We start from the raw sequence: 23,295 nt of genomic DNA, 5'->3' as shown, positions 1-23,295 counted from the left end.
CAAGTGCAGTTACTGAGAAAGACTGACCACATGCTTTATTTAGAAGCTGCATTACACAAATACATCAACAGGTAAATCCAAGGATCAAAACTACATTCAGACAGAATCACATCTTCTCGTGGCCATCACATCTTCACAGACACTTCTCTGCCATCAGCCTGACCAGGCATACACTACACTCCTTAGCCTAAGGCCACCAGAGTCACATTATGGAACTGTTGCCCCATTGAACTCAACTCTGTTACATTGTACTGTGGACATCCTGGAGACCAGAAATGATGAATGCCCTGAATGTGCTCATGTTAAGAGAATTGAGGGTGCAAAAAATTGCAGAATGTGGCCCCAACCAAGGGAAATATTTTATGCTCTGAAGAAAACAATTAAACTTTAAATTTCTACAAAATTGGAGCAGATAATTCCAATTGTTTCACTGCAGTGGCCAGGCAGAGTGGGAAAGATATCTTAGGCTAACAAACTAACCCAGTTTTTCCTGCAGAGTCTGCTTTCCATTTGGGAGCAGCTCAACTACAGCAGGGTAAGTTTGTTCAGCAAACGTACCTCATCTCGTGTGTTCAGTGCTGTGTTTATTCACAGGCAGGTGTTCAGGCCAGGTGTGGCATGGAGCTGATCTAGAGCCAGACCCATTGTGGCTCTGCATGCAGCATGGACTTGCCAATGCTCTCCTGGCTGCTTACTGGATTTCCTGGGACTGGATCTTGCCCAGCTGACCATTGATGATTTAGATACCACTCCTAGGAGAAGCTTAGATATAGAGGAACCTTCAAGATCATCTTGCTAGCTTCTGCAATAAACAGGCCTGAAATCCCCTGCAGGAAACCTGCCTGAAACCTGCTCTGACTGAATTAGATAAAAGGAGAAACAGGGTCAGTTTTGCTCTCTCCTGCCCATAATGTATCACCAATTTTGCTCAAGGGGACTGAAAATTAAACAGAAAGAGGTTGGATTTTTGAATGTATTTATTTCACTGATCAATTCAGGTAGTAAACATTAATAATAATAACAATAATCATTTAATAAAATGGATATGTTTAAAAGGTTTCATTTTCTTTGTTCACAATGACAAAATGTTCAAACAGAAATTTACAAAAAAATATATAATTATAATAACCCAACAGGTGGACAGGAAACATAGAGCCTAGGAATGGAGCAGGGGTGAGGAAGGTGCATGGCAGGAGCAAGCCAGCATTAAAGCACAGCAGAGTTTGTGAGGAAGAGCAGGGAATGCCATTGCAGAGCACGAGTGGGAGCCCCTTCTTTGAGGGGAGGCATGCAAGGAGGCAGCAAGGACTGCACAGGCAGGACCAGCACAGCAGTGGCACACAAGGAGTTCATGCCATGGATCCATCCTGTCAGGCACAGGGGCCAAGATGTACCATCAGCCCCAGCTGCAGCCTGGGATAGCTGTGGAGTGGGACACCATCCCTGCAGCCACTCACTCAGCAGGGCAAAGCTTGGCAGAGGTATGGGAATGTGCCAGGGGGTGCAGGGATTGTATGTGAGGCTGTGGAGGGTTGTGTGAGGAGAGGTGTTAAATTACTTTCCTATCCACACTTCTCACTGCCAGAGCCACATGGCTAAGCTCCCCGTGTTCAGGAGTTTCTTCTCCACTTACTGTGAGAATTGATGCCACAGTACAACACACTCCTTAAATAAACAGATTCCACCTTCCAGGCCAGAATCTGAACCCCTGATGTCCCCCAAAATGAGTCTCTAATCCCTTTCCAAGCATTCTGGCACTCAGGCCAGGGAACATCCTACAGAGACATGATTTCAGTGGTACCACCACCCCTCTGTGGAAGCCATCTCTGGTGCCTCACTCCTGTGTGGTTTTTCCTAAATGCAACTTGAACCATCTTTGCCAGCTGGTAGCCAAAGGCTTCAGCTCTCTGTAGAGGACAGGCTTGTGACCCTTGGCTTGATGTAGGAGGCACGTGCAGTGAGCTGGTGGAGACTTCCCCAGGTGGAGGGATGGGCAGATCCACCCTCAGCAGCCCTGCCTGTGAGCAGTGAACCCTGTGCTTTCACCAGCACACAGCACCTCCGTGCACAGCCCAGCATGAAAGGTGTCAGCTGCTCTATGTCCATGCTAAAGGGAAAAGGTCTCCTTTATCTTCTAGGAATGAATCTGTTTGAAAGAGGACAATCTCCAGGTGGACAGGGCTCATTTGCAACAAAACATTCTTCTCACCAAGATTTTGTAAGAAAAGAGGGGACAGGTTACTTCAAGATGTTTCCCTTTATGTTAGCACAGACAAAGCCGAGAACTCAGCTGTCCACCTCTCTGAAAACCTGGAGGAAGCTCCTGATTCAGGCTACTCCTCTGCCCAAGTAAGCACATCATGCAAAGAAAGGTTATACTTCCTCTCAGGTGATTCAGTCCTTCATGATACTGAAGTCAAACTGAATCCTTCTGCTCTCCTAGGATGGCACTGCCACTTATGAGCCCAAAATAAGGGAGCATGAAAAAAAAAAACCCCTGAACATTGCTGAACACTGCTCTTGCCCAGCTTGCACAGTTCTGTCAAAGGGCTTCCATCCTTATTTTATCCTCCCACATGGTGCCAGGGTCTCTCCCCTGCCCCTAGAGCCCATGCACTGGCTAAGCAGAGTCTCTGTACAGTGAATAACTGGAACCAGCCAACCTACTCACCACCTGGACAAACCCTGACAGGGCTCTAAAGCCCCAGGGAGGAATGAGACAAATGCAGGGCCTAGTAACAGAATCTGGGGCCTGGCTATTCCTGGCCAACACTGTGCTTCCTACCCAGGGAGATCTACCGGGGACATCCAGAGATGGAGGAACAGATACAAAAGGGGAAAGGGGGCAGAGGAGTCAGGCAAGGAGCAGAAGGGCCCAGCCCATGGCTGCACTCCCTGGAGTCAGAGGGAAAAGCCAAGTGTCTCTCCCTCCAACAGCCCTGACTCCTGTGAGCATGGCAGTGTTGCTGGCAAGCCCTGCCCTGTCAGGCACATCACACTCCAGGGCTCTGCTCTGGCTGGACTCAAGTTAAAAATACTGCAGGAAGCAAGAACAGGACAGGAGCTGCTGCCCAAAGAGTGCTTTTATCTCTGCCCAGCAGACCCACCAGCCTTCCCAGCACTAGGGCAGGAAGAGCCAAGGAATAAGGAGGGGGAGAAGGGTTGAGTGCATGGGGGAAAGGCAGGGGAGCAAGAGCCAAGCCTGCTGGGCTGTGCTCAGCCCCACTCCATGACAGTCCAGCACCTGCCAGGCTGACCCAACACCTGCCCACACAGACTGCCTGCAGATCTCTGATACAAGCCTACAACCACTGCCCCTTCCCCCAGGAGAAGCTCGGAGCCAGCTATGTGCTCATGGGACTGCAAAGCCTGGGGGTAGGGGACAGGTCTGCATTTTGGGTTGGATTTCAGCTCCCTCCAAAGCAGTCTTGGCAAGTGCTCTGGATGCCACAGTGCTTTTCAGAGCAGACACTGAAGTCACACTGCAAGTGATGACTAGAGCTAAACCATGAAACACCCTTACCCAGCTACTGCAGGGCCCTAGGGTTCCTCTACCAATGCCTCCACCTGCTGTGGGAGGAAACCATGGCAGGGAAAGTGCTCACTCCCATCACCTCCTTGCAGGCAATAGTCAACAACTCAACCTCTCTGCCAGAAAGATGTAACTGAGAACAGTTTTCTTGTAACCAGCCTCGAGGCACTCAGTCTCTTGCTGTTCAGTGCAAACATCCTGGAGTTTTCTTGATAGGAAGAACAAAACCAACCAACTAAACAAAAAATCCATAAAAACCTGGACAGGATACCAGGCAATCATCAGGACTCCTGAGCAGGTCAGTGCACAGAGGAAGCCCCAGCCCCAGTTCTCTGGGCCAGCACTGTCCCCAGGCTGAGAAGCCCAAGCAGCACAGGTCAAACTCACAGAAGGGTATGGCTGCCTTTACAATGCTTGTGCTGGCCCCAGACAAGGGGAACAGGAACAGGGGCACAGCACCTCAGTTGGGAGTAAACACCTACGTGCATTGACACAGATACTTTAAGTTTGTACACCAGAGAAACCAGGACTTTAAATTACCAGAGCATTCCCAAACAAGAGATTAGTACATAGGAAAGGGGGATCTTTTTCTTTTCTTATTTTTTAGGATGCCTTAGAGACGTCCCAGGCTAGTTTCTTAAAAAAAAAAAAAAGGAAAAAAAAGAAACAAAAGAATAATTGTTAAAAAAGAAATACACATCAGTAAACTGTTAAGTGAACAGCCTCCTCCACAACCCAGCTGGTCAAAAAGCCAGCACTGCTGCTAATAAATTAGAGGGTGCGGGTGCAGCTCTTGCCCACAAGTCTCTATACAACAGGAAACCTTTTCTAAATGTTCACAGCTCTTGCCAGGTCTCAGATGGTCACTGGGGGATCCCCTCTGCCCTCCAGGTACCTGCCTCTCACTGATCCTGCATCTGCTGCTGCATCTTCTGCAGCATCTCTTGCATCCGCCGTAACTGCAGGAGACACAGAAGAGAGAGTCAGAAAGGGACCAGAGGCTCCACACCTGGCAGCCCCTTGGAGCTGACAAGGGGATCCCTCAGGGAGTGTTAACTCCTGCCTGAGCACAGAGGCACCTGTGTCTGGGGTGGAAGGGAGCTTTGTTTCCCTGACAGAGGAAGCCACAGCTTTCAACCCTGTCCTCCACCCCAGGAGCCCACAGGGGGACACAGGAGTGGGAAGCCTCAGGACCGCCTCTATGGGGCAACCCTGGAGAAACTGCTGGGATTCCAGGTCCAAGATCCAGGAGGCACAGGCAGAAATGGTACTCACCTCCTCATCCTTCATCTTAATCAGCTTCTCTGTCTCTGTGTCTGGTGTTGGGAGAGGCAGGATAGGAATGGGGCTTTCTATCCTGTTGTCCTGAGTCAGCTTGCTAGAGAGATGGAGAGAGGGGGGAAGAGCAGTCACTCGTGGTCCAGGATGACTGGCTTTGGTGTCATCACACAATGACTGTCACTCCCCATGGTAGAGCCACCAGCAATGCAGCATCACACACCCAACCAAGTGGAGGGGCTATAGGGCAATCCAGTCCAGAGCTGTGGCATGCACTGGGATGGAGAATGAGACCTCCTGTTCAGCAGGTGGGAGGCATGAGACAGGCACAGCACAGCAGCATTGCTCTGAGGGCTGGGGTGCCCATGACTGCAGGTAGGGGACACGGGAAGGAGAGGGTTTTCTTTCAAAAGACCCGAGCTCTCAGTACATGAGGAGGGAATGGTAGTAACCAAAGGAGTCTGGGCTGGAATTGGAACTTCAAGATGCCATTTGCAACTGTTCACCACTTGGAGTCACCATTGGCTCATTATTGAGACAATTCCAGACTTGGAGCTTAGGATTTCCTACCAAAATGACTCTCTAGAAATGGTCCTGTGCTGGTTTTAGTTCACTAGCAAGGAACTAATCATAGCATGAGAAACAGTACCAAACTGAAGCTTTCTCTAGGAGCAGCAACCACTTTTTCACTGTGCTCTTCTTTTAATAGACACACAGCCTAACTAAATAGCAGCTGTGACACTGTTCACCCAGCTCTAGCATTTAACATAGTTATTTTGGGACTCCATATACTTGCTGCTGAAAAAAACAGGCTTGTCTGCTATGCAAAAGTACAGGGATACACTGCGTGTCAGGAGAATGTGCCAACCTGCACGTTGGCACACATGCAGGACTGCTCCTTGCTGAAGCACAGCCATTCTGCTCTGCAACGTGGCAGCACAGAGCCACCCAGCCAGGGCTGGCAGGAAGTGAAGGGAATGGCTCACAACAGAGGAGCCAAGACCTATTTAAACACAAATTTTTTCACTAATATATCATGGAAGGGAGAAGGAAAAGTAGAGGTCTCAAATGAGAAGCCTTTGAGTGTTCTCTCTTCTGTTTTCTGATCATTCTGACTAAAACCACAGAGCATCAAATGCAAAGAGAAGACAATGCTGAGAAATCTTTGAAGATGTGTTGTCTTACTAACTGCCTGGGCCCTGTTGTCTGAGAAACAGCAGCATCCCAAGGGTCATGCTATTATTTAGACATAACTACAGACCACAGATGCATTCCTGTTCAGCAATGCACACAGCTATCCCTCACCAGAGAGATGGTTTATCCCATTTTATTTGGCTGAATGTATTTCATCCACTGCTAGAAACAGCTCTTCAAAAGAATCTCCAGGCCTATTTCTTTATATCTGCATGAGGAATCCTCAGACAGGAATGTGGATTCTCAGAAGCATTCCTGCCTTGGGTTCAGGCTGTGGGAAACATGCTTGGATTTGCTATTTTAGTTCCCAGTGCCATTCCCGGAGGCTGCAGCCCAGCAAGTCCCCAGCAGATCCACAGCCTCCTGACCAATGGGCTGTTGTGAGAGCAACCCCAGCTCCACAGAGGGTGACAGACCCCTCCCACCAGAGGTGGGGACCCACCTGGTCATTTGCTGGATGCACTGAGCTCGGTAGTTCTCGTAGTGGACATCACAAGTGACGTCCTTCAGGTCGTGCATGTGTGTCCGGATCAGCATGTTCCGCAGCTTCACGAAGTCGCAGTGGGCCTGGTTTTCCACTGGGGAAGCAACAATGGGAGAGTGTTGGATATCATCTCACCAGGCCTCTCCAGGGAGCCCCTTCTCAGCTCCTGGACACACAGACTGCACTAAAACTCCACACCAGGGCTCCCTCCTCATCGTCCCCTGCCACTGCCCTGGCACAGGCCTCAATGGTGCTCTTCTACACTTCTCAACATTGAGGCCAAACTTCTGAATGCCCCATGTTCCCAGGACTTTTCTGTGTAAAAGGATTAATTAAGCACATACAGCAGAGCCCTGAGAGAGGATCCCAGGTAATGGGATGTCACTGGGATGAACCACAGTGAGCACAGCTGGTGCTGGAGGTAAATTGCTTGTCTGATCAGAATTTAGGACTTATCAAAAGGCCCCTGTAGACAAAATCAGTCCCTGGGGGCAAAGCCAAGAGCAGGCAATGGAGAGCTGAAGGAGCTGCTGTTGCCATGGGGAGCCTGGCTCCAGACAGTGCTGTGGGAAGCACTGTGCTGCTGTGATGATCTCCATTTGCCTCTCTGTAGGACTGGGGAAAACCGGCTGTATCAGGCATAGGGGTTCACAAAGTTGATCCTACTGCCAAATGCCAGCATCCTAACAGGCACAGCCCCCTCTGGAGCCATCGAGGGAGCAGAGCCAACAGCTGAGCAGCTCAAGCAGCCAGCACCAGCCCATGAGTGCAAACACAAGCTTTTGGGATCTAAAGCTGCAAGGTCTTAAAGCAACAAACCAGCAAGGGCAAATCAGCAACAGCAGCAAAAGCCATTCCAGGGTTATTCTGCCTAAGGGCTTTATGAAATTTCTCCCTTTAGAAGGGAAGAAAGTTGGAGACAAACACTGTGCATCAGCACAGCCTCCAGCCCAGCAATCCCAGCACTTACAGGAGCAGCAGAGGATGGAGTGCATGAGGGTTTCTGATTGTTTGGCTGACAGCAACAGCTTCTCCCCAGAGAATAAACACGCAATGCCCAGCCTGCCCTGCTTAATAAAAAGCCATGTCCTAGTGCACATTAAAGCTTAGGCATTCATCCATTCACACCGGAGCCTCTCTTCCTCAGTCTGCAATGGGAGGGTTATTGCTGTACTCCCAGTAACACAGACCTCCTGAGCCAGTCTCAGTGCCTCTCTCTCTACCCTACCTTGTCCCCTGCCATCTGCCAAAGGTGGCACAGACTGTCCCAGCTCTCCCCTGCCATCCCTGTTGGAAATGCCTGTCTGTCCTTGCCCCATCCCTGCCTGTCCCTCCTCCCAGTGCTCCCAGGCTCCATGCTTACCTTCCACAATGCCCCAGGGGTAGAGCCGTCCCCGGACCCGCTGGCCTTTCGCCTCCACCACGGTGTTGCTGCCGATGACGGCGAAGGGAGCGCTCTCCTGCAACGAGAGGCACCGCTGAGCCCAGCTCTGCCCCCGCTGCCCTTGGATCCCTTCTGCAGGGGCCAAGCTCAGGCACAGCAGAACAGCAGGAGGAAGGTGCTGGTAGGAAAGGCACAGGGACATCCTAATGTGCCACAGAGCAGGGTGCCACAACCCAGTTGAGAGAAAAGCCTAAAGCACTGGGATCTACAGGCAGCCTAGTTCCCAGCCTGAGCTCAGCTGTCCTGAGGGAAGCTGTGTCTCTGCAGGTGCCTGCATCCCTTCATTAAGGGGAAGCTCTACAAGGAAGCCAGAACAAAGAGGCTGGGACACCAAGCAAGTGGGACAATGCATGCCTAGAGCAGGAATGTACAGACTGTGCTCCTCTCTGCTCAGAAGGGGGTCCCCATTGCCCCCCTCTGACAGGAGAAACAAGGCCATACTGCATGCACACACAGGCTTGGGAGGCAGTGAGGAGTGGGCTGCTGGGCCTCCAAATATGCCCCTATGATCATGTTGTGTCCCCCAATGCAACTAATGTGCCACAGTGGTGCCTAATCACTCACAAATCTCTCCTCCTTGCTGATGGCATCACCCACAAATAGGGGCTCAGAACTGCTGTACCCAGCTTTCATCTTAAACACACAGGCTGGGGCAGATGGAGGAAAGGAGACCAGAAGGGCCATGAGTTCATGCCACACTTGGCTTCATGGCACCAGCAAGGATATTAGCACCTTCTCCAGGCCATCTGCCACACGAGCCAAGGCTGTTCCCTGGGTAGCAGTAGCACAGGCCTTCAGCATGAGCAGGGCAGCTCTGGCTCCTTCTGGACTGACCCACATATCCATGAGCCTGATTCCCCAGACCCTGCTGAGTAGATTCCTTACCTTCAGCTCTCTGTCTTGCTGCTTGAACTCCTCATCTTCATCAGAGTCACACTCAGGAAACTGATACACTTTAATGCCAAATTTGTCGATCTCTTCCCGGATCTATGTCCATGCAAGACAAAAGGATGTAAAACTGAACAATATAGAAATGCTGGGTTTATTCTATTTGTGCTACCATGGTTTGCTATAGCCTACAGATGGCAAAAGGATTTGATGTTTCTTCTACAGTCAGCCTCTCTGCTGAGACAGAGCACAGCTGCAGCTGTATGTGCAGATACTGTCTGTGTGTGTGTGTGTGTGTGTGTGTGTGTGTTGTGTGTGTACATATACACACAAACATGCTGTACAGACACATAAATACATACATGTCTATCTGCCCTCCCTCCTCAGCTCATCCTTGTCACTGCTTCGGGTATAACTCTGTACAGAAAGAGCATCTCACCCTCTCCTTCAGCTTCCGGATCTCAGAGGGGATCAGGCAGTCAGCTTTGGCAATCAGGGGCACAATGTTGACCTTCTCATGCAGAGCCTTCATGAACTCAACATCCACAGGCCTCAGCCTGCAGCAGGGATGAGGGACACTGTTAGCAAAGACACTCTTGGCAGCTCCCCCTCCAGCCTCTCTCACCCACCCAGCACAAAGAGAAAAGGACAGCACTGTCACAAGAGCCTGCAGCAGCACTGGGACAGCCCTCAGCTAGGGCTGTACCTCCAGGAAAGCTCTCTTCTATTTGAGTGTCTCATACAGACACTGGCTGGGTATTTGCTCCCTTGCAGGCCAAATACTGCCCAGGTCACAACCTGGGGTCTCCCTCCAGCTGTCCTGTACCACAGGCAGCCAGCACAGCCCCTTCAGCTGCTCCAGGCTAGGCTGACACACAAGCCAGCAAGGGGCAGGGACTGAAGGCAGCTTACAACTCCCTGTCCTACACATCAGTCCAGCTTAGCTAGATAGGATCATACAAGTCTGCATGGCATCATTTCTCCTGATTTTCAAATCAGGCTGTAAGGCCTGAGAGAGACCTGCTGTGTCTGTTCACAGGCTGTCTGTCCTGCCAGTGAGGGGAAGGGAGTGCTGTGATGCATAGCAGAGGGAGAACATCCAGACAGCTCCTCTCCTGTGCAAACAGCCCTGGCAGTGTACAAGCTGCTACAGGGCAATCCTGGGGCACAAGGGTCTTCCATCTGAACTGAGTTACCCCCCGAGGCCTGGAGTGTGGGCTCTCACCCGTGCCCAAAGGGAGAGATGAAGTAGAGGCAGCAATGCACTCGGTTGTCCTGGATGTTCTTCCGGTTCAGGCCACTCTCATCACGGAAATACTGCTCAAACTGCTGGTCAATGTAGTCAGTGATGGGCTTCCAGCTGGGAAGGGCAATTCAATCAAAACAAAATCATCAGTAGTGTCTCCTGTCTCCTAATGACTGTGAGGTGAAGGACAAAAAGGAAGGCAGCAGTGCCCTGCTCACCACTCCGTGTTGTTAACAGCATCTCCAAAGCCTGGTGTGTCCACTATGGTCAGCTTCAGCTTGACACCCTTCTCCTCAATGTCCACTGTGTGCTTGATGATCTCCACTGTCTGGTTGATCCTCTCTTTGAACAGGAGCATGTCAGTTAAAGCCAGACAGTAATGCTGGTGATCCGCACTACACCCATGACAAGCCAGCTCCCTTTTACCACAGTTACACAGGTTTCAAAAACCCCAGATCATGCTCTATGGAGCCTTAGGGGGGTGCTACTGCAGGGGCCAGCAGCAGGCAGGCAGACTCCAAGAAGATACAAAAACCTCTGAAGTGCCTGTAGCCCAGCTGTTCTGAACATTTTGTCCAGTCACTGGGGAAGGGGAATCCCTACCATACTCCAGCATCCAAGAACAAAAGACAAATCTCAATATGTCATCCCAAACAGCTAGTGCTGCTCTGCAGCTTCATCTTCCCTTCCAAGGACAGAAGAGCCCTACAGCCAAACCCTTTTTGCTCAGTTCTAGAGCCTTTGCAGACACAAAGGAGAGCAGAGCCAAACAAGAGGGCTGGGATCCAGCCAAGCTTGTAGCTGCTGCTAAAGCAAGGAACAAAAGTGCTGGTCCTTAGGACAGTCCCATTCACCCTGCTTTGCCCCCAACTTACCCTCTGCATTGAGGAGCTTCCTGTCTTTGTAGAGGTCTGTCAGGAACAGGCTATTCACCAGCGTGGATTTGCCCAGACCCGACTCTCCTAATTGACAGAGCGCAAAGGGGAGGAGGAATAAGCAAGCAACATGAGCCACTAATTGACTTACAAATGAAACTTTGAACAAGGCTTTGAATCCTGAGCCAGAGGAAGCAAGAGAGACAAGCTGTCAGGAGCTGTTTATTGGCACTACATTTTTCCAGTAGTGGAAAGACTGCAAGATGTCTCAATCCTTGTAAAAATATGATCTTCCAGCTCCTCATTTTTCCTCCCCTTCCCTTTCCTTGTTCCCTGTTCAGCCCTGCCTTCACCACCCACAGCAGTCACTGTTGGAGGAAAAGCTTGCACGAGTGGGCTACGAGGGGTCAGGAGGGGCCTGTTCCTCCTGGGGGAACTCCACTGGCCGGGGAGCAAAGCCAGGACTGAGACAAGGACCAGAACAGAGTGAGGGGAGGATCCAGGTGCTGCTATGGGAGCACCTAAGGGAAGCGAGGAGAGCTGGTTCCCTCCACGTACCCACCATGTGGCCCAGCCACCTCCATCCACGGGCAGTCTCACCTGCAACCATCAGGGTGAAGTCGAAACCCTTCTTCACGGATTTCCGGTGGACCTGGTTGGGCAGAGTGGCAAAGCCCACATACTGCTTCTCATGGTCCTGTGGGGCAGAGGTGGATGGCAGCAGGTCAGAGTGTGCCACCCCTTCTGCTTGAGCCTCACACAGTGACACGGAGTGGGACTCAAAAAGCCCCTGGGGCAGAGCCAAGGGCTGGAGGACAGGCAGGTCCCTGTCCTGGCAGCAGTGCAGAGCAAGACACACACCTCCTCTGGGTTTAGGGACTTGGCCCTTCCCACAGGTGGGCACAAAGGGACATGTCCCAGTCACAGCCCTGCTTGGCTGCTCTCCCAGCAGCTTCCCAGCACAGAGAGCACAAGGCAAAAAGCACATCCCACCACTCCCACCAGAGAGCACATTCAGGCTGCTGACAGACAGCCTTCCTAACTCTGCTTCATGTGCACAGTCACAGGCTCCCTTCACAGCAGGGTCACCAAATGCCACTTCTCCCCAGGTCATTTCCACATCCCTCCCTCCAGAGGCATGTGTGCTACATGATGGAGAGCTCTGTAATTAGCACCCCAGGGCTTGCACAGTCCTAAGCCATGTCTAGAGACAGTGCTCAGCTTCTAGGTACAGTGGCTCAGCTTCTGCTTGACCTGAGAGGGGATTATTTCTTGCTGTGTCACAGCCACTCCTGGCTGAATAAGAGGAAATCCTGAGTAATCTCTTGTGTTATTTCTGAAGAGACCAAAGTTCAAGGAGCATGGGAAGTAGAAGGATGTGGAAATATTGATAATAGAACTAAGATGATTTTGGTGAGGGTATTATTTTTAGTATTACTGGAGTGTTACCTACCACCCAACCACCCCCAAGACAGAGCCCCTTGTCACTGAGTGCTCCTTCACAACACAAAATCCACAGGCACCTCACAAGCATAGCATACTCTGTACAAGCTCACCAAGCCATTCACAAATGCCTGAGCTAGAGGCATGATAGACTCTGCATTTTAACATCACTGAATATAATCATACCACTGGGATTCACACCACAGACACATCCACGGAGCCAGGAGTTCCTCAAAGCTGGCCCTAGCTCCTATTCCATGGGAGCACATCCATAGAATTTATGCAGCTTCAAGCACATGACTGTCCTCACCCATTCTCCAGGCACAGCAGGGAGCACCTCCATTTGTAAGTTTAACTATCTCCATTCCTGGGCCACACACTCAAAGAAATACAAAATATGATCCAGGGTGCTGAGCTTAGGGCAATGCTGACTTGCACCTATTTCCACACTGCAGGTGGGCAATGTCACTCCCAGGCAGCTCCCTACAGCTGCACGTCCACCTGTGTGAGAATCCCTGGGCATCCTCAGTCTGACAGACTGCAAAGTTCCACTGGGGACACCGAGCAGGGAAGACAGAGAGTCTCCTCCTCCCAATTTATGGCTGCTCTGGAGCTGCCCACTGAGATGGAACAGATGTGGCTGATGGCCATTGTGGCCCAAGGACTCTGTTCTTTAGCACTGTCACTACCTTCTAGCAATTGAGGTTTGGTTTGGATCTGAAACTTGGTCATTTTAGCCCTGAGTGATTGTGGGTTCTGATCTCTCTCACCTCCCATAGCTGAAGCAATGTTGTTTCACCACCCCACAGTCCAGAAAGGCAGCAAAGGACAGAGAAAACTAAATTAGAGAAATGGGGAGAATTAGAGTGCCCAAGTGCTCCACTGCAGCTGTAATGGCTGATCTAAGAGGCAGTGACATCCCGAGCAGCAGTGCAGCGAGCGGGACCCCAGCTGATGAGTGATGGCAGCTCTGATGAGCTGCATGCAGCAAAGCAATGCCTGCCTGGGGGACACCACAAACTGCCACCCAGAGGGCTCAGTAAAGGGCAAACAAGGTGTGCACAGCAGAGTGAGAAACGTGATAATGGCAAGGTCACAAAAACAAGGAAGAAGAGACTGCTTCCAGCCTCTGTCTCAGTCCCAGAGCTGTCTCCCACCTGCTTCACTTCCTGGTAAAACACATCCATGAGCACAGCCAAAGTGGACATGTAACAGCCAGCTCCTCACAGTAAAAGGTGCAGTGTTTCCCAGCAAGCACCACAAATATACAACATACTTCCCTTTTGTGCTTCTCCTACCCTGATCTTTACCAAACTTTGGAAAGACAACGATCACCTGCTCTCCAGTGACCTGACATGTGAAATAGTACTAGTAAAGTGCTAATGAAACCATGGCTGAGGCTTGGGGTGTGTTTCTCTTGTTTTGCTTGGTTTTTAACCTAGATGACTAAGGGCTGACAATGGAGACACTGGGGAGCAGTGCTCTGGTGCAACTCCACTTACTTCTGCCAGGTGTAACTGGCTGAACCTGATCTCTCATTTCTGTTCAGCCCAATGAAGAGAGCATGGATTTGCTGTACCTCTGGTCACCTCCCCAGAGCTCCACGGAATCACGATATTCAAAATGAGCAAATCCCAGCTGGTGCAGGACACTGCCCTTTACCCATGACTCATGTAGTCATTTCCCTTACAGAAGGGAAGGTCAGTGCTGAGTGCAATACCAACAGAAGAGCTTCCCTCACTGTGGGAGGCAGTCAGACCTGTGAGGGGAAAAACCCTGTCCCCAGCCATGTCTCCCTCTGACCAGCCATGGACACACTGCAGAGCCCTGTCAAGGGTAAAGGCAAGGGACCCAAGGCAAGTTGTGAGGAGGGATCCCCTTCTTGTAACAGCTCTCTCTCAGGAACAGCAGCGTGGTCTCTGCACCAGCCTCGACTTGTGGTTCTTCACCTTCACTTTGAGACATTCAGTGTGTGCTCCTATCCCAGGCGTATTTGGGCACTATGACAGGCATGTACCACCACCTCTGCCAGCATGGCAACATCAATATGGCACTTAAGGAGTCCAAGTAGCCTCCCAAGCCTGGTGTGTGCCTTGCTCAAAGCTCTACACCACTCACCACTTCCAGGTACTACGTGCAGAGCAAGCATGCATGCAGTGAAGAGGCCTGGGAAGGCTACTAAGAGAAACAGGGGGCTTTCTGGGTTATGAAAAGCTAAAATCCATTCATTAGATGAGAGGCTTGAATGGAGGGAGTTCCTAAATGCATCACAGCCTCATGCTCTTGACCCTCACAAGCCAGGTCCCATCAAGCTGACAAAAGCCAGGACAGCTGGTTCCTGCACTGTGCTTCCCTTGACAGCTCCAGCTGTCAGGAAGGGCCTCGACCAGCCAAGCCAGCAGCACTCTGGCACAAGGAGCCCCTCTCCCACTGCCTGCTCCATGCTGCTGCCTTTGTTCCCACTGGCATCCCGCAACCACTTGCCTGGGAACGTGCCCCACAGACCACCACAGAGGCCACTAAGAGCTGTGGCCAACCTTTGGGACTCTGTCACAGACCAAAGCACCCCAGGCCAAGAAAAACACACCCATACTCTCCCTTGGCACACGCTTGCTAGTTCACCAGACACTACAGCAACATGTCACATCCTCACATCCTCTAATAGCTGGATGAGGTGGCAGCCAGTGCTCTCCCTGGGAGTTCAAGCCAAGCAACAAAGCCTGTGTGGGCTCAAGCCCTGTTCATGAGGGGGGCGTAGAAACACTTAGGATGTGTTGCACAGAGGAAAAGCTATCCTGGTACTGAGGCGTTCACAGGGCTGTCTGCACTCCCAGGCAGAGTACAGCCTCCATCACTCCTGTCCTCCCCTCACCTCTCTGCTGGATGTGCCATTTAAACCAACCCAGATCTCACGTGACTTCATTCAGCCTGGGGATAAAAGGGGCCTTGCTGGGTATATTCAAAAGGGCTAAAATTAAACATTATGTGACCACAGCAAATTTGAAGAATTATCGATGTCAAGGTCTGGAGCAAGCCCCAGAAATGACGGAGCTGTGCTAGGACCCTCTTTAGGGGGAAGGGGCCCTCTCGGTGTCACAGCCTTCAGCACAACCAGCCAGCTCCCTCCCCGGCAGCCCTTCCTCCAGCCTGTCCCCTCCGGCCAGGCACGGCCGCCACATCCGCGTCTGCACGGACCAGCACAGCCCAGCCCTGGAGGAGAGGCAGACCATTTGCTTCCTTTCATTGCAGAAAGCTGCATAAATTCATAACACAAACAGCCCCCGAGGCATCTGCCACGGACATCTGCTCCTCGGGCCTGGGGCTGAGCACAGGACAATCGGCAAAACCACTCGGCCACCAGCATTTGCTGAAGAAGAAGGAACGCGGCCAGCAAAGCACAGCATTAACACAATGTTAAGACAAATCGGAGTGAGTGTGGGCATAGATAGCGCTCCTGCCCTGAGCCCCCCCATGCACGCACACGCCATTCAGGCAGGGAATCACGGCATCAATAACCGCACTAAAGCGTCGCGCATCTCCCCGCAGCCCACGGCGCCGCTCGGCCCCGCGCCCGCGGGGGCTGCTCCCCTCCTTTCTGTGCCCGCCGTCCCTCCCTTACCGGCGTCTTCCCGCTCCTCTGCTCCTCAGAGGTCTCATCTTGTGCTGCGCGCGTCTTCTCGGGCACCATCCTCCCCCCTCCTGTCCCCGCAGCTCCCCGGCTCGCGCAGCGCTATAAATACATCCCTGTACCTTCAGCTTGCCCGGGTGGCTTCGCTGTGCCTGCGTCCGGGGAGACAGCAGCCGCTCCACTAACCGCTCCTGAATAATGATCGAATCCATAACCGCGGCTGGCAGGACGGACGGACAGCCACGGCGGGCCAAGGGAAAAAACCCCAACCCATGTGTTCCCTCCCAGCCTTCCCTAAATCCATGCGGCAGCCCCCCCGCCTACGCGTGCACACACACGCAGGGCTGGCTCGGCTCGCCTCGGTGCCGAGGCGAGGCGAGGAGGAGAGCCGAGGAGAGGCGAGGAAAGGCGAGGAGGCTCCCAGGCAGCTGCCCGGGATTTCCTGCCTCCGCCTGTGCCGCGGGAGGAGCCTGCCAGCGAGGACAGGACAAAGGCCACCGCGGCCGCAGGCCAGAGGCGACGTCTCTCGCCCCGCCAGTGTCCCGCGGAGAGGCTGTGCACGTACCGGATGCTGTCCCTGCCATCAGTCTGACTCCGCGTGACAGATGGGCCTATTCAGCTGGAGGATTTCTTTCATACCCTGCCTGATGCAGCAGAGACAAAGATTTGCTGGAGGAAACCTGCTCTCAGCAAAAAAGTGCTGCTTCTGGCTGTGTGGGTGAAGGTCACAAGGGTTCACAAAGCCCCCAAAAAGCAGGGTTCAAACATAACCCCCAGATGGCAGACCTGGTTGACGTGGCTCTGTCCCCACGTGGTGCAGGCTCATCTCTTGTCTAGTCCAGGCTCTATTGCAGCCTCATCTCTGAATCCAACTGGAATAGCAGCAGATGCATTCTGGATCTTACAGCAACCATTCAAGCTTTGAAGACGTTTCAGAATAAGGAAGTATCTGTGTGTTCATTAAGCAGATGAACCCAACCCAACAACAGCCCAGCACACCAAAAAGTTATTCAAATCTCACGTCTGGGTTCTGAACCTTTCTATAAAATATGCCTTCCAGCTTTTCTGTGCAGCCATAGAAACTGAACAGGAATTTATATTAAACAGACAAAAGCTCCTAATTTCATATAATTACACCATTCTGGAAAGCAGTGGGTTAATACCACAGTCTGTATAATGAAGTGACAGTACCACAGCATGTATAATCAAGTGACAGGAGATGACAGCACTGGTGGTGCTGGAGGAACCTGTCCCTTGCCTCACGGGTTCCTGAGCAGCTTTCTGCTCACCAATGGGAAGGACACAGGCTGCAGCCATACTCCTGCCTTGCTCTCAGCCAGAGCTCCTGCTGCTTCTCTGGAATCTACAGGACTCCAGCAGCGACTCCACAGAGTGCTAGACCAGCAAGGCCTGCCCTGGTCACCTTGGGCCACAACCCAGGGCCTCCACCATGTACTCCAAGTCTGGCTGACACCAGGGTCTGTTACAAGGTACTGAGTCACTATAAGGTCCAGAGGCCTGAAGTCTGGGAGCAGCTGTGAGTGTGCAAATGAAAGAAAAAGGGAACCCCCCCCCTCAGTGTTTTATCTACACTGCTATCCTATAGGCTGATGGAGGGTGACGTCAGAAGTCGAAGGCACAAGGTCCTAGAGGCTGATAAAAACAAATGAAGGAGAACTGGGAAACACTCCCAGAGCAGGAAAACCCCTGCCATACAACAGCTGTCATACCATACACATGAAACTCTTCTCCAAACCACCCTACTCTGCCAGCAGCATCCTTAATTACACCCATTGAGTTTTGTTCCCAGTTGTTTCTGGGGTAGCAGTCAAGCAGAAGGCCTGGACTAAGATCCAGGTGTGGCAGGAACTGCCAGTGCTCAGAACACGTCCCTGTTTGGCAGCTCTGCCCTCCCTCTGCTGCATTGCTCTATTCCCCAGGGAGCTGACAGCCCTGCATTGGTCTCCTTGCTCAGTGGTAGGTCAGGCCATGCTCATGACACCTCTTCTTCCTCCTAGATTCACATAATCCTTGTTTTCCAGGACTGAGGCACTCTCCCACCAGGGTCTGGAACAGGCACACGACTGAGGAGCAGTGACGGCATCACGCTGCCTGCACTGGGCAGCAAGAACAATGGCTTGTGGCACACCCAAGGTGCATCCAAACCTTAAGATAACAGGAGGTTTCACCAGTCCTTCCACACCATAAACCACAATAGCTGCAAGCAAACCCTCTCCAACTCCCATGAATTCTCATGGCTTGGAAAACTCTTGTCTGAGTACCACAAGCCACATGGCCACCAACCACAAGCATCTTCCAAAGGCACATGGAGACACACTGTGTCCCCACCAGCCCACTGCACCGAATCAGAACATTCTTTTGGGCTGGGATCACAGATGAAGTCAACAACGATTTGGTTGCAACAAAACCACAGTGTTGTTCATGGCCCCAGGATCTGTGCTGACAGTGCAGAGAGGAACAAGGAACGACTGTCTCCTGAGTGCCTTGAGCTCTCACACATCACACATGCTCTCAGGATTGGCAGCCAGGGAGGAATTCCAGTCAGAAGGCCATGCCAGACAACTCAGAGAACAAATCAGGAAAAGAAACAGAAGAGTAGATCTTGGCTACAGAGATCATCTTAAGACTGAGTGGCCAATGCTATGGCTTCCAAAATGCTGAAGGACATTTTGAGACTGGTCTCAGTCTCTCCTATCCCTCCTAGAGACAAGAGAGATGCTCATCTGGCATCCTCAGAGTCACCAAACCATAAATGACAGAGTCGTTTGTGTCCCTCAGATGTGCCGCATGACACACCCAGAGCTGTTGGCTCAGGCTGATCTGTGTCCAAACTTCCCAAAGACAACCAAGCCAATCTTGTTTCACCCCTGTCCTTTCTGATCACAATCCTCTTTCCAAACAGCCCTTAGAAAAATGCCCAGTGTAATTCCTGGCCTGCTCCTCCAACAAGAAATCTGATGTACACTATCCTTAAAAGAAGAAAAACAGAGGACATCTCGTGAAGCGTGCAGCAGAGTTCAGCAGGAAAAAACTTGGCATTTCCAAGACCCAGAGCAAATCCAAAGTATTTTCTTCCACTGGCACCTCTAAGCTTCTCTCCAGGCAGGTGCTTGGAGCAGCAGCTCGGGAGTCAAACTGGCTGCAGGATCCAGGTTTCTGAGTGTCAGAGCAGACAACCCCAACCTGCCGAACAGTCAGCCAAGGCAACACAGACTTGGGGTGCACCAAGTCCTTCCCACCTCACAGACCAGCTTTTGGTCAAACTGTGACAGCGAGAAGTCCTCCACCTGCAGGGGAGCTGTTTCCTGGCAGAGGTGCTGTGGCTGAGGAACTGCATCCTTGGTGATCAACCAGGAGCATGTCATGGTAGGAAAAATCTTCAGTCTGATCCAGGCAGACGCTCTTGAGCAGCACAGAGCCAGGCAACAGGGTCCCACCAGGGATGCACCCAGCCAGCCTGGCCTGCATGGAAGAGTGGTGAAACTGCATATCCATGGCTTGGCAGGGTCACACAGTCACATAATAACAGCATTTATGTTTCTTCCTCTGAAGCAACTAAGCTATTTTCAGTATTCCCTGCAGAAGGGAAATTTTCTTTCTGGCTGTTTTCTAGGACGAAGGGAAGGGCAGTTCCAGAGAAGCTGTTTGCTCAAGCTGAACAGGAGCAGCAGCAGGCAGCAAACCCATTCCCAGTTTGGACCAGGGCAATGGAGGACGAGGAACAGCCAATATCCTCCATGCAGGTGCATAGCTGGGAACCCCCAGGGCTCAGTTACCACCTTCTTCTCCTGCTGCCTCCTCTCCCACTATAATGAACATCAGTGCTGACTTCACACAAATGAATCTCGGGGTGTTGAAAGGTCTGAACTCAGCTGCTCCATCACCAGCAGAGCTGCACACTCACCCTGAGGCTCCTGCTGACCTGATCCAAGGGGAAAAGCCTTGCTGATCTAAACTCTGATGAATAATTTAACTTCAAACTTGCAAGCATGGCTCCATCAAAGTGGTTTCTGGGAGCATCAGAGCCCTGACTCTTTAGCCAGGTTTCATGCTGGGATGATCAGGAAAAAGCAAGATACCAGACAAGAAATGCAGAAATCCCAAAGCGCAGGATTAATCCTCTGTATGTTCAGTGCCACAAGCATAATCTGCACAGCAGCCACTTCTCGTTTTCTTTTACCTATCCCACGGATCAAACTTTTAATTTCCGCTCAAGGATCACTGCTGCTTTGGCACATAATCCCTCCAGAAATGTATCAAATTCTATTTCAAAGGTATTTATGCTCCCTGCTTCCTCTTGAAGTGCCTCGTGCTTCCCAAGAAGCACTGTGTGACTCATGCCATGCCTCCACTTCCAGCTCTTAAAAAGGAGCGACGACCGTAATTTGCCTCCTGCTTGTTTAAACTCGTGACTTGCTCTGGAGCGAGTTCACAGAGCTTCTCACACCCAGCTCCTCATTTAGGATAATCTGCACGATAAAACAAACTGGGCAGACGCGGAGCTGGCTGGATCTCTTTCAGCAGCCCCTCGGTCGCTGCCCGTTCCCGTCCGCGCGAGGAGCCGCGGTGCGGTACCGGAGCGCTCCGCGCGAGGGAGAACAGGCGCACGCACGGGCCGTGTCCGAGCGGGGAGAGCCCCGGCGGCTTCCCTGGCCAGGGCCACAGGGAAATCAACGTACAGGGCAAACCTGCCACCCTCGCTGCTTCCTCCGATTTCGAACATATTCCTTAGCACAGGACAGAGGTTTCCAAATTTAGCCTGCTAAGACATAAGGAGAAAGCAGGTGGTGCAAGAAGGTCTGCGGCAGTCTCGGCACTACTCCTGCTCAGCTCTCCCTCCGATTCACCCTCCAGCTCTGCAACACTGATCAGACTTAAATAGATGCCCGGCCTCTCATCTCAAAGCTGCAGCTGGGAACACCAGGGAGAGGCAGAGCAGAGCCCTGCCAGCCCTGGGAAGCCAGGAACAACAGCGTTTGGGAGACAAACAGATTCGCATTCTTCTGGGGCACAGAAGCTGGCTGGGCTTAGGGCAGTTTGGTGGAAGAGGATGGAAAATAATGGTGATTTATCCTCTGCAATGGAAAGGTACTGCTTCTTCCAGCTCTCAGGTTCTCCATCCAAATGACAAGAACATCAGTTTTGGAAGTTCTTGGTGCATGTTAACATACAGGAATAGGAAAAGGTTGGGACAGGATCCTACAGAAGGTGCAGTTTAAGTTACAGGTAGTGGTCCCAATCCTGCGATCCTTACTCACCGAGTAGTCCCTTTGCAATAGAGACGACTGCTCACGTGAGTAAGGGATGCAGGATCAGGCCTGTCTACCAAAGAGGCTGAATCCTGAACTGGAGAGGAGCATTGTGAGACACCTACGCCTGGTCCAGCAGGAGCTAATCCAAGGGCATCACAGGGGAAGACAGTCCAGGCTGGGACACCACACCTGCAAACAGCACACTAAGCACAGACCATGGAGAGCAAGGTAGTGGACAACAAAGATGCTCTACTCAAGCAGAAATTCTCCTGATTCATTCCCAGTTCATCCATCTCATGGATACTCCCAGGTCTGCAAGGAGATCTTTCTTAACCCTGCTGTCCTCCCAGCAGGCTCCCAAAAATCTTATTGGGAGAATGAAAGCCAACTGTCTTGGGCGAATTCCCAACCTCTATCTCCCACCTACAATTAACATAAGTTTAGGAGTAGCTGATGCCCACAAGAGGGGAGAATAAGCCCACTCAGCTCACCAAATAATTTTTAATTCCATTAATTAAGGGGGAAAAGGCAGGTCTCTATAGCAACTTTCAATTCTGGGAGACACCCAAAGAGACAAAAGCTGGCCTCAGACTGTGTGAAGCATAACCCTGAAAAGCTGTGCAGAACAAGGAGGTAGAGGCACCTTCTCCTTCCTAAGAGGTCTCCTGCAAATTCCCCATCAAGGACTCAGATGCCCAGGCTCCAGCCACACACCCTCCCTCCCTGCTGTCAGCTGCCTCTGCACACTCAGTAACATGAAGTAGAGTCCTTGTGCACCTTAAGACAGCAGAGGCACACTGGGACCTTCATCTTCCTTCCCACCCTCACCCCTGGGCTTGCAGCCCCAACTCACTAGATGGAGATGAGTCTGCTGAGAGGGAGCCATGCCCTCACCCTCCTCCCTTTGCACCAGCACAGCTCTGCCTTGCTCCACCTCCATCTCCACACAACACAGCTGTACCTGGCTGCAAAGTGCTGTCCCTCGGAGCCCAGCATGGGCCAGTGTTCCCGGAGACAGCAGCTGTGTGCCTTCCAGTCTGCCCCAGCTCGCTGGGATGTGTGCTGGACCATCTGCTATCCCAGAGGGGTCCCCCAGGAGCCTGTTTCCCAGCCCTACCATAAAAACAGTCTGCAAACGTCACTGCCCACATCAGCCTGCCCAGGGCTGGGCCCTGTGTCGGGACTAGCATCTGTCTTTGCACATGGATAATTAGATTCCCTTTCCATTTCCTTTCCCCTCCTGATGGTTTCTCTGGCTGGCAGTACCCCCGCAGCCCTGCACAATCCAGCAGCATTAGTCAGAGGGAAATTTTGCTCCCTTCCTCCCCAGGATGTTGTTCTTGGTTCAATATGGACAGGAGAATGAATGCATGATGATTTGAGTGCCTCATTGCAGTAGCATTTGTCCTTTTCAGCCTGGCAAATACAGGCTTCCCTCCCACAGCTGCACCCTGCCCCTTTTCCCCAGGTGACACAGAAATCACAGTGTGAATTCAATGAGTGTGACGTTGTTGGCAATTGGAAGCAATTAGCTAATCAGCAGGAATATGCAATCAGCTGGACTGGGGTTGCAGCACACCTCCATTTATGAGCAGTGGTGCCAAACACTCCTTTTGGGCAGGGCCTAAAGAAGCGTACCTGATTCTCAGCCATGGTGTGAGATGCTCTCAGAAAAAGATCATAACACCCTCCTGCAGGAAACCTGAGGAAGAGATGGAGCAATGTTGAAATTGGGGTAATTTAACACAGAGCTGTATCTCAGAGGTCCCAGAGAAGGAGAGGATTGTGTGCCCAGATGAAGTATCCACAGAGATCCTCACTGAGCATACAAGATTGTCTGTCCTCCCCTGCCACTAAGAAGTGGCTTTCTGGGAAGCAGTACTGATACCTCAAGCCCTGATCGTTGCACAAGCATCCCCAGGACTTGCAGAGATGCACAGACACATGAGTTCCACCTGACAGAGAGGACTTATCCTTCTGGGATCCACAATTTTCCTACAGTTTCCCCCC

The 23,295-nt window shown here is 51.7% G+C and overlaps 1 protein-coding gene across 3 annotated transcripts; it reads right to left on the bottom strand.

Moving 5' to 3' along the window:
• Window positions 1–959: 959 nt before the first annotated feature.
• On the bottom strand, window positions 960–22,971 carry SEPTIN5 (septin 5). Of its 3 annotated transcripts, none has more exons than XM_059863671.1 (11): window positions 22,924–22,971; window positions 11,542–11,638; window positions 10,942–11,028; window positions 10,285–10,408; window positions 10,046–10,180; window positions 9,260–9,377; window positions 8,818–8,919; window positions 7,852–7,948; window positions 6,447–6,582; window positions 4,808–4,910; window positions 960–4,491 (listed from the first exon to the last, which is right to left on the bottom strand). In XM_059863671.1, exons 1-11 carry the CDS (start codon window positions 22,936–22,938, stop codon window positions 4,435–4,437), a joined length of 1,071 nt encoding a protein of 356 aa, XP_059719654.1. In that variant the 5' UTR covers window positions 22,939–22,971; the 3' UTR covers window positions 960–4,434. The 3 variants fall into 3 exon arrangements, with proteins under 3 accessions (XP_059719654.1, XP_059719652.1, XP_059719653.1); XM_059863669.1 differs by lacking the exon at window positions 22,924–22,971 and adding an exon at window positions 16,135–16,471; XM_059863670.1 differs by lacking the exon at window positions 22,924–22,971 and adding an exon at window positions 16,004–16,087.
• Window positions 22,972–23,295: the final 324 nt, after the last annotated feature.

The sequence above is a fragment of the Haemorhous mexicanus genome, chromosome 19, assembly GCF_027477595.1.
Source record: "Haemorhous mexicanus isolate bHaeMex1 chromosome 19, bHaeMex1.pri, whole genome shotgun sequence".
Lineage (NCBI taxonomy): Eukaryota > Metazoa > Chordata > Aves > Passeriformes > Fringillidae > Haemorhous > Haemorhous mexicanus.
This window is presented reverse-complemented; position numbering and strand designations above follow the sequence as displayed.

Coding starts and splice junctions, on each gene's coding strand:
- SEPTIN5 (XM_059863669.1), bottom strand. CDS start 16,224: ATGGATTCGATCATTATTCAGGAGCGGTTAGTGGAGCGGCTGCTGTCT. Junction 11,029..11,541: donor CTTCACCCTGATGGTTGCAG/GTGAGACTGCCC, acceptor TCTGTCAATTAG/GAGAGTCGGGTCTGGGCAAA. Junction 6,583..7,851: donor CCCCTGGGGCATTGTGGAAG/GTAAGCATGGAG, acceptor TTGCTTCCCCAG/TGGAAAACCAGGCCCACTGC.